Raw genomic sequence first — 14,459 nt, forward strand, 5'->3', positions numbered from 1 at the left:
AAAATAAAAACTAATGTAAAATCCAAAACTATTATAACCTTGCCCTGCAGCTTAGCCGACACATTTTAACATGTTTTAATGTGTTACAGTGAAGTTTGAGTCTTGATCATGGCTCCTATCATATAGGTCATTGTTGATATTCTCTTTTAGTTGCTAGGACTGTAATATTTCTATGGCAATAAAAAGCAAGGATGTCTTTGAAGACTTTTAACTGTTAATAAGCTTTTTAATCACCAGTAAGTTACTTTTTATGTCTTTGACTTACTTTTATTTCCCTCAAGGATTCTTTACCGGTGTGTTTGGACCCAGAAGCAGGTTGTGTAGCTGATTTCAGGGGGTCGTACAACCGTGCCTGCAATGTATAGAAGCCTTACGTCAGGGATGCGCAACTTTGGTTACCAAGAAGGCCACATTAACTCTTTTTACCACCTGAGGGCCACATTATTATAAATAGTCATATACTTTCAGTAGGACAGTCATAATAACATATAAGTTAACAAAAAAAAAGCAAATTTGTAGCTTTCATCAAACTTATCGTACCAGCATTCATATCTTTAAGATAAAATGCTAGTAGAAATGCTGAATATAATGAGTTTAACCTAAAAACTACTTTTTCAATGTTATGCACAGAGGTTTAACTATTTCTGCAGTATCTGTTACTTATGTTTCTTTTTTTCTGAAATTCATGTAATAATGCATCTTAAGAGTTTTAAAAAATACAAATTCTCACATTCATTTCTTGCAAAGAACAAAACATGCACTCGTTATCCAACAGTATTTAGAAATATTTCTCTCAGTATTTCATTCTTAATTTCAAGTTAATTACTTAAACTTCATTTGACATTCCAGACAAATATCCAAAAATTCTAATAGCAGAAATTATTTCTATGCTGTAGGAAAGCCAAAATGTCACGCACAAACACTTTAAATGTAGTTTAATTTCAACTGTTTTTCAAAGGGTCTTGATACTTATGTCAATGTGATATTTCAGTTTTTATTTTTATTGTAAATTTAAGTTAATTTGCAAATTTGCCATTATAGAGGAGTGTAGATGAATGAGAATAAAAATGTTTTTCTTTTAATATAGCATCGTGCTGCAACATATCAACAGTGAAAAAAACAGAAGGGGGTCTGAAGACTTTGTTAATGCTCTGTACATGGAGGAGGTACAAGGATGGAGAAGACTTCTTTTCTAGCTGGATCTGTTTGCCTGTCTTTCATGTCTTGTGTCACTAGGTGGTAGCAGAGATCAACAGGCAGAAATGTGCTGTCTTTTTCTGCTGAGAATTCTCGCTCAGACACTTTTGTTAATTGTGTACAAATGAATATAATAGAACGTTCTCATTGTGATTACCTCACCTGATGGAGCCTCATTATCTTGCCCACCTTGTTTTTGGGGATTCTGACTGCAAATGTGCCATCTGAAGATGCAAATAAAAAGAGCACAACACAGCTGAATGCTGGATGTTAATTTATTTCACAAAGTAAACAAAAGGCTCAATTTAAAATGATTCAAATCATTTTTCCTCATATTTTTGTACGCAAACCAAGAGACCTGAGCTGAAACAGAGGCAAAGGAAAAATTAATGAGAAGTAGGATGAGTGTTTGGGATTACTCAGAGGGGAAAAAGGCCTTAAAACAAAGTCAGCACGTGTTCAGGAGCTGTTACTCACACCAGCAGAGAGCCAAAAGGTATAAAGTGTTACACTGACTTTAAAGCACTGGAGCTGAACAACCAAGATGTGATTCAAGGCAGAGAAATTTGAATTATAAATGTCCAAAATACAGCTTTTGATGGTGTCCAGCCGGCTCCTCATGGCTCATGTTTCTGGAGTAAGCACATGCAAATCAAAGCTGCAAACTACAGTATGCTATCACGCTACACCCAGCCAAATGCCTTCTGTATAATATACTGCTACTGTCACACTTTAACGGCAAGCTATCATATCCATGTTGTGTCCGCCAGACTGTATGATATCATGGCTATAAATTAGCCCAGATCGAGAATGAGGCAATAGCAGAGGGTGTGAGAAAGACTGAGAGCGTCAGACGGAGTAAGAAAGACGAAGAAAGTTTTAAGAGAGTCAGTGTTTACTGGTGTACAAGCCTCTCCTCCCAGCAGGAATTCTTTCCATGTTTCATCACCACTGCCCGCTTGCCCGTACACAAACGTCTGCAGAGGGAGGCTGAATCACCTCCTGATGTCATTTCCTCCACTTTCTCCTACAATCACACTGAGATGCAAAGATGGTTCACATGTGATGAGCTCGAGCACGTACAGTTTAAGGCCTATTTACATGTGTCTACAAGCCTCAGCACCAACAAAAGTAAGGCCACAAAAACAGCAAACCAACTTCACTGAAACTCCTGCTGGCAGTGAGGATTGGACACGGAAACAGAGGCAGTAAGCTTGTTGTGCATGCTGCGTGCAAACTCTCACTGCAGTCACATTTGGTGGGATTGGATTCAGAGGAGCAGACATGAGCTACACAGCATGGTCTTCACTGGCAGTTTTGGAGTGAAAGCTGCCAGAGAGGAAAACAAAAAAGAGCCAGTGTAATCTAACAACACAGACAGAAGCAATGGTGTGAGGACACAACCTTAGAAATCATTTACCAGGAGGGATGGCAATGGATTCACATAAAAGCACAGGGAATTAAAAAGAAAAAGCTGTTGTGTTGGGATAAAGGAGAACTTCATTTATTTTTATAATGAAAAAGGAACATTTCTATTCATGGACTGTAAAAGAAGAGTGGATGCAGCCTCTGCACTGCCACCTGTTGCTTTGAAAACCTCCTTTAAAAGCTTTAATTCAGCACTTTAGCAGTCGCCTTCTTGGTTTTGTGGAACTAGAAGTGACCCCATTAGTGAAAAAGGGTGGACGACCTTTGTTACATTCCTTCCTGACGGTCTGACTATCAAACTTGTCAGCCACAGTAAATCACATCCTTCCTCATTATAAATCAGGATGTGTATGCCCTTTATTTGTCCTTTTTTATTATTTATTTCTGAGCTTTTATGCTGTTTCATACAATCAGACTACCTTACTCTAACCTTACTCTAAATCAGGGGCGTCAAACTCAAGGCCTGTGGTGGAGTTTCACCCGGCACACAAGATAATATTTTATTATAACTGACCCACCCGTAATAAGGCAGAGTTCCTCCAGTATAAAAATGTAAACTTAACCTTGATGATTTAAAATATCCTTGTTAAGTCATAAAAAGTAAAGAAAAATAATTATCAGAAAATAAATTAATTTGTTTTCATTTCATTTTTTCAATTTCACATCTCAAAGTTATTTATCAAACCTCTGAGTTTGACTTTTATTTCATATGTTGACCATTGCAATTCATATTTTTGAGTTTCATTCCACATTTTGACCTTTTAGGTTCACAAATTTACATTTGAGCTCATATTTTGACCTTTATAAACTCATTTTTAAAAATTTTATCACATATTTTGGCCTTTAAAAGTCATATTTGACCTCTAAAATTCATTATTTTGAATTGTATACTATATTTTGATGTAAAAGCCCAAGATTTGAAAATGTAACTAATATTTTAACCTTTATAAACTCATTAATCTGAATAATATCTCACATTTTCGACCTTTTAGATTCACAATTTAATACTTCAACTTATATTTTGACTTTTTAACTCATGATTCAGAATTATATAATATTTAGATCTTTTAATGTCATGATCTGAAATTTTATCTCATGTTTTGACCTTTGGGATTCAGAATTTTATATTTTAACTCATATTTTAACCTTTTAACCAATGATATTTAACTTTACATCAAATTTTGACTTTTTAAACTCAAGGTTTTGAACTTGAAACTCATATTTTAACCTTTATTAACCCATTGTTTTAAATTTTATCTTATATTTTGACCTTTTAGACTCACAGTTTAATTTTTTAACTCATATTTTGAACTTTTAGGTTCACAATTTTAAATTGTATCTCATATTTTGACCTTTTAAAGTAATTATTCTGAAATTCATCTCACATTTTGACCTTTAAAACTCATGGTTTTGAACTTTTTATTATATATTGACTTTAAAACTCATGATTTAAAATTGTAACTCATATTTTGACCCTCTAAACTCATTGTTTTGAATTTTATCTGATGTTTTGACCTTACAAACTCTTGATTTTAAGTTTTTTTCTCATATTTTAACCTTTTAAACTCATACTTTGACCTCTTTAACTTGTGGTTTGCATAAAAACATGAGCTTTGAAGACAGAAACCATTTTTTACCCACGTTGATTTCTTGTGTCAGGAAAAGGGCCTTTTGTACATGAAACCTACTGTAGAACCCTTAGCTTTTGGAGCCAGCCTTAAGTGGACAATCATGGAACTGCAGTTTCTTGCACTGTCTACATTGGAGTCTAGGGTCCCACCTGCTGGCCGTTAGAAAGAATGCATTAGCTTTACTTTAGAAAAAAAGAGGCTGCATGCATGTCTCTTTTACAGTCAATAAATAAACATAGAGTTTGATTTAAAAAATAAGATTAATAATTTTTCATTCTAGTCTGTGCTGAAAATTAAACAGGCTACAGTTAGCTTCTATGGTCTGTGGTGTCTCCAGTGTTTTAACAATCAACAGCAATGATAAGTAATGGTAAGAGCACCTCAGGTCTCAATGGTAATACTTTCAATATCAGTAAAAAAATCACGATAACATCCTTCTGCAATAGTACCAAAAGCCCATACTCTCAGAAGGCATTTCAAGAACTGTATTTGTTCACCAGTGTGGACATGCATGTTAAGAACGGCAAAGTTGGTCATTTGAAATTCTGTTCAGACGTGTAGTCAGCACCAACTGTTTAATAATTAGCAGCAATTTAACACCCAAATTGTAAAGAATCATTGAGGTTTTCATGTTACATCAGTAGCAGATTCCTTTCCTTCATCTTGTGTTTAAATACAGTTCTTCAAAAATACATTACAAATGAGCATCATTTGCATTATATTACCAGATACACACAAAACTAAATCACAGTTGAAATGATGGATGTAAACAGTAGAAACCAACTGTATAAATGGCCTTTCCTATAAACCTGCACTGAATACTGGAATTTTTTTAATAGTTAATAAGTATTTCCCCCAAATAGATCTATCTGATTTTGTTGGTTTAGTGCTCTATAATGTATGGTTTACACCGTAAAACATCACAATGAGCACTGATTGGTCTACAAACAAAAGGGTTGCTCTATGGCACAAGGTGTACTCCTGTTTTGACCATAGGTCAGAGCTACCCTCCTTCATATTTGTTAATTAGAAATACATTTTAATGGCAGAGTAATTTCTAAAAGGCAAATACATTAAAGAAAATATGACCCACTATTCAAAAATCATTCATATTTTGCCTTATTTTTAAGCTTTTTATAGAAAATGTAATACATCCAAATCCAAAATTGAATATTGATTCAAAACATTACTTCCTTCTACGGACACAACTATAACCTAAAATTAACTGCCTTCATTAAGAGAAATCAACTATTCACATATCTGTAAGACCTTATATTATAAAGTAAGTGTTTAGGGGGGATAGGACTGGATATCTCCCTCAAATTTAGATTTTCTTTGTCCCTCAGCAGCAGCATACTTTCCTCTTTCAAAGAACAAATACAGCTTTGCTAAACCTCTGGGTCCTTGGTGGTCGGTGTCATGCCCCGCTCTTCTACCACTGCACTGAGAGACATCCTGGTGAACGTGCTCAGATGTTGGCCTTCTTGTTGATGAGTACAGAGCAGCATGTGAGGGCTCCATCCACTTTGACCTTCTCCATGTTGGACACAGGGATCAACATGTGGTCTTTCAACTTCTCAAACACCTGTAGAGCACACAGGTGAGAATGTCAGAGGACAGCTGATAACAGGGCCTCAAAGGACATTTTCATTAGTATACCATGGACACCCACAAAGGGAAGATATTAGAAAACTAATTCTTACATACAGGCATTTTATCAAACCTCAAGCTCTTAACAAGCTGTTACATTGTTTCCCCTGTCATCCAGGACTCAGGGTGCGTTCTCATTAGGCATGATTGTCTCGATTGCTCCCCCTCCCCGATTCCTCGCTGTTCTGTTTTTACATCAGTTAAGTGCCTGAGCACACTTGCATTTGCACATAGTCTGACACAGTAGGTGTGAGTATGCAGAGAGCTGGTTTGCAAATCTGCCAAGAAGAAGAAAGAAGAAGAAGCAACCAAAGAAACCACTTGGGTCATCAACTGAGTAAAGACTGTTTATGTTTCAAGGAGTCAATAGGCCTGTATCCTGGCTGTTTGGAATTTTAAGGTTTAACACACTTTTTAAAAGCTACAAATATTAAGAAAAAATTGTCATATTAGTAATTAGAATATATATACATATATTCTATATATATGTATATATATTCTATGTTAGAAAAGTGTGGACAACTTCAGAATCAGTGAGAGAGATTTTGTTGTTATGATGACGCCATACAGCTCCTGCAGCTCTCTGTCCTGCATAGTGTGTTTGGGGTTCAGGAAGTGCCCAAACCATAAGGAATGAATGGGAATGGAGGGTAGTTAGTACTTTATGGAGATCAACACTTTATGCAATTATCATGAGAAATTTTCTACATAAATTGAATATGATCTCTACATTTTCCCCCCCAAAAAAAGGGTGATTTTATTACAAAGGCGATCAATATTACAAATGCTCAGTCCTGCAGACCTACAAGTGTCTGGCATCATGGAGACAGATGAAGAGAGACAAGAGTCATGTACTGAGCTAAGAGGCTAGCTGAGCCCCTTTAACATGTATAAAAATCCTCTTTTTGTCAATAAAAAATCCCTTTAATTGAAACAGTGATAGAATATCAACTGAATAAAACCTGTGTGGTGAGCGACTGAGCGATGATGAGCCATTCATGAACGAGCCTGTGCTACAAAACAACTCTTTTATGTTAGTCACGGTAGATGGCTCCTTAAGTGCCAGCTTCCTTTTGTCCATCCTTTGTGGTTATTTAATCCACATTTAAGAATCCAAACTGGAACCAAATGAAGAACCGTTTGGTAGCCAAACAACCAGCTCTGCTGAGCTGAGCCAAATGATCCAGATCTCTCAAAAGAGACAGATTTCCCATCACAATGAGAAGCTGGAGGTTATGAGACAGATACTGCTCGTCCAGGCATCCTGCCTGTTGCTTTTTTCTATGTGAGTTTTTGAATGTTTTCCTAACATTTTTTTGCCTGAATATTTCACTACTTTTGGGTCACAAATGTAGCTTAAGAATCAAGCATGTTTATTTGCACTTTGAAAACTTGGTATAGTCGTAGACAGCTTAAAACATAGCCTTTTTGGTAGCGTTTCTCTACGGCTCCTTCCTGCTGCTACTTGCTCATCTCTAAAGAACCTATTAGAGTTGTGTAGTCAGCCCCTGAGACCATCTCTTTAAATAGACTTGGGTTTGGTTCCTGTGTTTAGTATGTTTGCATTCAGACCAAACAGGACCAGACTTTGCGCTCAAAGATACTCAGATCCAGGCCCAGGCCTTTTAATGCCAGCTTCACTATGAGCATTGCAGAGGTATAATAGTTGGATGACATGAATCATTGCCAGCTTTAGAGGTAGAACAGAGGCATTATAGACAACGGTATAACAAGAATGGCTTGAAACAAACTTGATCAGTGTAACCTGAAGTGGAGGCTGAAGGCAGGTTTTGGAATTTAGATTTAGTGTCCAACAACAATATAGCTTTTTTTTGCCTGTGTTTGAAATACATTTTTAGCCATAAAATCCAGTGTTAAAAGTAGGTTGTAACTGGGAGAAAGCTTGGTCAGGGCAGTATAGTACAGTGTCGTCAGCATAAAGATAAAAATGTGCATTAAACATGTTTTAATTTTTGTTGTTTATGAACAGGAATGGTCCCGGGACTGAGCCCTGAGGCACACCTTAGGTTACTGTGAGTGAGCTGAAAGAACAGCTGCCTGGAAATAATGAGCTCTGATTTGTTTCTGATCACTGTGTGAACCACTGTGTCAAATGCCAATCTTCACTTCAGGCTATTACATATTTTTGAGTCATGGATTTGCACTTCTACATAAAAAGAAAATCATTATACTGTGCAAAGTAGATGTTGTGTTGGCAGTGCCCGTTTCCTGACTCTGCTCTTAGGTAACAGATCTGGGAGTCAGTGTTGCAGGTACCACCACCCTGAGCTAATTAGAAAAGGCTGACGACCAGCTCCACTGGCAGGCAGTTAAACTGAAGAGGGGGAACTTATGCAACACTCGCTGTAAGTTTGTTTACTCCTCTTGACAACTTGTAAATGTGCTGTGATTTAAAAGCCCTGCAGCCAGACACAAAACGTGAAGTAGGAGAACAAGCATTCGAGAAGGCTTCCTGCTCTCCCGGCAAAAAAGCTGAAAACGACGGGAGTGAGATCTATTACGACACGCTCCAAAGACCCTCGTAAAAAAGTGTGTCACCCCGTGGATATTTTCCAGAACAAAACCAGTGTTTTCCTATGCAGACTTCCAAACCAAGATCTTTTTCTCTTTAAACTCTGACTTTAACCCTGCTGTGATACTGAGCGGGGCTCTGCGGCAGAGTTACAACGACCAACTAAACAAATTCTTATCTCATGATGCAGTATGGCTGACCAAGCCTCTCATGATTCAATCACCACATTTAAAGAGATTTAACTCATTTAACTTATCACTCATCCACTTCTTCAAACACCAGACATTATACATGAAGTTAGGCTGGCCACACACAAGACAGCTTTCAAAGACATATGGATCATTTCAGTTGATTTTTTTAACATTTAGATGAATAATAAATGTTGAAAGCATTTGTAAAGAGGTATGGTTATACAGGTACAGGTCAGGGCAATGAATGCTTCAAAGATACTTTAATAAAGAACATCTTATACATAGTTAAGTTTATAAATGACATGAATTAATGAATAATGCTTTCTAGTTAATAAAATAAATATGTATAAATGCTAAAAGTCTGTGGTTATTATGAAGTGTTACCAATACTTTCTTTCATTCAAAACATGGTCTGGCATACTGTATCATAAGAATGTTAATGACATTGTAATTGTTTTGTGTAGCCTTTAAAATGTACATGGATGCCACAGCCTAGTGTCTGCATGCTTAAATGCCCGATGTTCCAGGCTGTTGTCCTTAAAGCAGGAGGCCAGGGTTCAAATCCAGCTCCTGTATGACTTTCCCAACTCTCTCTTCCAGGTTCGCCACTCTACTGTGTTATTCCTGTTAAAAAAGGCACACAAATGCTAAAAAACACATCTTTAAAATATACACAGACTCAGAATTATCCCTCAGATGGTGTTAAATGTATTGCTACACTGAGGGTGCTCATGACCAAATGTGACAACATACAAAAATAACAATAACGTCTACATTAAATTTCCCCTACTTTCTCAGCATCAATTATTTAAATCAACATCAGACCTGATCATAATTATCAAACATTAACAAATTTGGGGGAATTTAACCCTTTAAATGCCACCTGAAGTGCAAATCCCTGCTTTGGGTTTTGTAAAAAATTTCCAAAAAAAAAACCCCACCATATAGTACATGCAAGGTGAATTTCCTTGAGGGGGGGATTATTACAGTTTTGAATAAGTTAATAATAGGCAACAACTTTGATTTTCATGCATTTTTTTATTTTAAGATTTCAATGAATTGGTACATAGCATAAGAATTTATGTACAGTGATTTCCAATTACAACAGAAAATTTTCAGTGGCCAAACATATATGTTGTTTATAAATACCAGTAACAAAAAAAAAAAGAAGAAACAACACTTTTTCTGAATTATATTAACAATTAAGATCAGACATGAACATAAATATGAAATATTGATTAATATTTAGGAATTTAACCCTTAAAATGCCAGTTTAAATGCAAAAAACAGTTGTTTTTGTCATGTACATTTTTAAAAAATATACATTTTTCATATACTAGATGAAAACTGAATTTACTTGAAGGTGAGTGAACATGTTAACAATGAGTAACAACTCTGATTTAAGTTGTTTTTCAATTTTAATATGTATTCAGTTGAATGAGATCGCATTTATTTAAATGAATACAATAATAATAAACTGTTACAAAAGTGCCCCTATATAAAATCAGGAAAAAAAACATCCAATTTCCCCTGACACCAGCAAAGGGAAAGTTGCTGGCATTTGTTGACAAACAGGAAAAACTGCAAAAATGAATGACTCTAGAATAAACGCCTAATATCATCAAATGCATGTTGTTGCTGTCTTTGGGGTTAAACGTTTGGTAAATGCAAGTCAAATCAGTCTTTTAGACCAGCCTAACTCAAACAGGCTGCTGCAGAACCCCAGGGTGTCCTCTGCTATTGTCAGGGGCGCATTCAAAATTAATTAAATTCAACCAGGACTGATCATAAATTAGTCAATCATTAGCTATCCTGGCATGGATAATGAAAACTGGCTTATATGCCTTTTTCCTGAAACCACACCAGCATCAGTGAATGAGAAGACTTGAGATTAAATGCAGCACACAAGAAGCATGCAGTGATTTTATTTTCAGTTAGGCAGGTACACCATCCAGGCCAACGTTTTCCCATGAATGATATCGACGATTATGAGCTGTTGACTAACTGGTGTTTTAGTTCCAGTGTTAAACGCGGCATATACAGTGGAACTGACTGCATATTTGTAATCCACAATATCCACATAGGACGACTGCCTTGTGCACCGAAGCGCCACTGGTTTGGTCCGACCGAAGGCAAGCGACCTCCCCCACTAGAAGCAAGTCTAGAATGCCGCGCCGCACTGCGAAGCCCTGATCAGCAGGAAGAGATCTCGGGAGAACAGTGAGTTCACGCAGGAATAGCATGTCAGCAGTGGACTATTTTGCATTTGGTGCTTAATTTATCATCCTTTCAGGTATAAGTCTATTATACTATTGCTTTTGCCATTGAGTGAGTAAATTAGGAAGTTAAAAGGTTAATGTTATCAAAAGGATCTGTAGTTTTATGCAAAATTCTTTGGCTAAATATCCCCAAAAGTTAACTTTTCCTCATCAATGGCGCCGTTGTAGCTCTGTGACCCACTGACCTCCCGGTGAACCTTTGCTCTCGCTGCAGGATGAGACATAATGTTGATATAGTGATGATTTACAATCAGGAGTCCGTGCATTGAGTTGTATTTTGAAAGAACCGGATATTCTATGCTTGTGACTTCCTCTTCTGGAGCCTTCTGATCGACAGGTATTGACGCGGTTTGGCAGTGGCCGGCGCTGAAAATAGACCTGCAGTGTATCTCAATGAAGCGGAGCGAAGCGTCAGTCCAGGCATGCGATGCTGCCGGTCTGAAGTGCCAGCTGTGGAAATACTCTGATAGACTAGACAGGGAGCGATGTGCTCCGCAGTACTATTTGCCGGCGGTTTGCGGCATGTTCGCTGTATGTGGAGGTAAGAAACACCACAGTTATGGTGGCCAACCAAGACAGCAGCATCCACAAAACAGCGGTAGCTGTCTAAAGGCCTAACTCTGTCCTATAACAACCTTATTTGTTTAATATTACATTCATGATGTAGCATGTTCATCTTTTAGTTCATCTTTTAGTTCAGGTGACTTGAGAGTTCCCAAATTGTAACGGCTGCCTTGGGTTGAGACACGGCGTTCTAGACTGATATGTCTGGGAAAACCTTCAACAAAACCATCCAGAAAAACTTTTCCTTGGTCCAATGGGTCAACTGAGGGAAAGTTGTGCTTTTGTATAACTGCTACTATAATTCCCTGCTGTTTATAGCTCCTCTACCTCCAAAGGGTCTCTTGTTTTGAACATTTCCAGCCGAGTTCTCATTACTGCGGTTGAGATTTATACGGTGGGACGGGGGGTGGCATGGTCCCACACAGTAGGGGCTGCTATTTTTCACTGGGCCATCTGTCTGCTCCATTTCTTTATCTTTACACTGAAAAGTCGAGAGCCGTCGCCACTGCTGCCCATTAAAGATGCCCCCCACCCCCTGCGACCCCACCACTTCGCTCTCATGACCCTCTGCCTTTGTTGATGTGGAACTCTTATGTAACTCTATGAGCGGACTAAAAATAGACTGGAGATTAGGACAGATGATGTTTAGAGCTAGAAAGCAGCAGAAATTGTGCAAAATGTTCCAGTGAAGTTGTGAAGAAATCTGTACATCTCAATGGAGAAACAAGCCCAAAGTTCCCCTGGGAAACATGTATGAACTGTGAATTTTGTACAACATGGCATGAAAGTCACCTTAGATAAAACTTAGCCTACTTTCTCCCTGTCTGTGTTCTGGTCTTGACCTCCTTTTCCCCCTCTTTTTTGAAATAGGGTTTCAAAAACACGTGTTTGGACCAAAAATTGGATTCCAGGTCATTTTCTGGTGAGTTTGAACTCTATAAAAACTTGAAACCGTTCATGGAATAAACACATATTCCTCAATTGCTGCTCCAAATGGTCCATTTGAAAGTGCCACCAAAGTAGGAAGCATGAGTTATAGAATTTTATTATTGCCAAGTTGAATTCCCTCAGTTAATCTATTTGGAAAAAGCAGAGCCTTACCATGAATGTCAGTCCAAAGACGCATAATTTTGTGAATTCTTCTTTCTAAAAATAGCCGTCGGAGGTTGGGGTTTTCACCACAGAGTACATTTTGAGGTCTGAGCACTGTCTCTGCTGATTGTAGGTTGTTGGGTTCGATCCCGTGAGAATCTTTTTGACTCACTGTGATGTGGAGTCACCCCAAAGTATCCAAATAACAAAGTTACTGCTCAGTGTTTCCAAACCCCAGCAGACAACGTGAGACAATAACATGACAGTCACGGTGGGCTACTGTGGAAAATGCAAGACACTGATGCTGTTTTCAAGTAGGTCATAGCATGTCAAAAATACGACAAATTACATGTTTGCACAGTAACACTGCATCTACTGAGACAGGTTTAGACAGGTCTATAAAAACAACATTGAAATTCAACAGTTAATCAAAGTGGACATACTGAGGGAAGCTCATAAAAGGCAACTAAGGGTAGTTCTTTAATATTCCTCTGAAATACGTCACATCGATTAAGATTCCTTTTGCAGTGTCTGTAGGAGTTCCTGAATTAATGCCAGCTTTGAAACCTGGAGCCCAGGTCTATTATTTCTGAGTACACAATTCACTTTTATTTGGATTAAGAGATACATTATACCTTTTTCAATGCTCTGCGACTGTTGAGTGGAGTGTAATGCCTACAGGGTACTCTTTTTAGTCCAATTTTTTCCCTGTGTTATGACCCTGGATAATAATTTTGTGTTGTTTCTGGTATTTTGCTTATGTGTAGTTCTATGTCATCTTCTGCTGTCTTGAATGTCTGAGAGAGCGTCTCTCTCTGTAGGTGTGTGTGAGTAAGTGTGCTGGAATAGTTTGTGACAAGGTCCATTTCTTGTTTTTCTATATAAATACATACACTATATTGACAAAAATATTCACTCACATGCCTTGCCTCGCATATGAACTTGAGTGACATCCCATTCTTAATCCATAGGGTTTAATATGACATAGGTCCATCTTTTGCAGCTATAACAACTTCAACTCTTCTGGGAAGGCTTCTGGGTTTAGGAGTGTGTTAATGGGAATTTTTGACTATTCTTCCAGAAGCACATTTCTGAGGTCACACACTGATGTTAGATGAATCATCCCAAAGGTGTTCTATTGGGTTGAGGTCAGGACTCTGTGAAGGCCAGTCAAGTGCATCCACACCAAACTCTCTCATCCATGTCTTTATGAACCTTGCTTTGTGCACTGGTGCACAGTCGTGTTGGAACAGGAAGGAAAACTGTTCCCATAAAGTTGGGAGCATGGAATTAACCAAAATCTCTTGGTATGCTGAAGCATTTAGAGTTCCTTTCACTGGGACTAAGGGGCCAAGCCCAGCTCCTGAAAACCAACCCCACACCATAATCCCCCCTCCAACAAACTTTACGCTTGGCACAATGCAGTCAGACAAGTACCATTCTCCTGGCAACTGCCAAACCCAGACTCGTCCATCAGATTGCCAGTTGGAGAAGAGCGATTTGTCACTCCAGAGAACGCGTCTCCAGTCCTCTAGAGTCCAGTGGTGGCGTGCTTTACACCACTGCATCCGACGCTTTGCATTGTACTTGGTGATGTATGGCTTGGCTGCAGCTGCTCAGCCATGGAATATATACTATATATAAATTGTATGCATCCCCCTTTTCTTTATCCACACTGCATTAGCATACTGCTGTTTTTAAAATACTAAAGACTGACACAAGGACTAACTATTTTTCTACACAAAAACACTTTTGATCTGCTTGTAAATGTAAAAAATATTGAATATAGTAGCAGCTTGATGGACTTTATTTCCTTTCCAGTGGGAGAAAGAGCACCCATGATTTATTTTCTTTATGTCTCCCACGTTATTGGCTCCTTCTCTTTGGCCTGAGT

General features: G+C 37.9%; 1 protein-coding gene across 2 annotated transcripts in view; it reads right to left on the bottom strand.

Annotated features, from left to right (window-relative positions):
* Positions 1–4,817: 4,817 nt before the first annotated feature.
* ddah1 (dimethylarginine dimethylaminohydrolase 1) overlaps positions 4,818–14,459 on the bottom strand; it is a 149,178-nt gene continuing 139,536 nt past the window's right edge. For both annotated transcript variants that reach the window (XM_041790924.1, XM_041790923.1), the window contains one exon: positions 4,818–5,841. In XM_041790924.1, coding sequence (XP_041646858.1) covers positions 5,725–5,841 — 117 coding nt within the window. In that variant the 3' untranslated portion in view covers positions 4,818–5,724. The remainder of the gene's footprint in view (positions 5,842–14,459) is intronic.

This window comes from Cheilinus undulatus, linkage group 7 (genome assembly GCF_018320785.1).
Source record: "Cheilinus undulatus linkage group 7, ASM1832078v1, whole genome shotgun sequence".
NCBI lineage: Eukaryota > Metazoa > Chordata > Actinopteri > Labriformes > Labridae > Cheilinus > Cheilinus undulatus.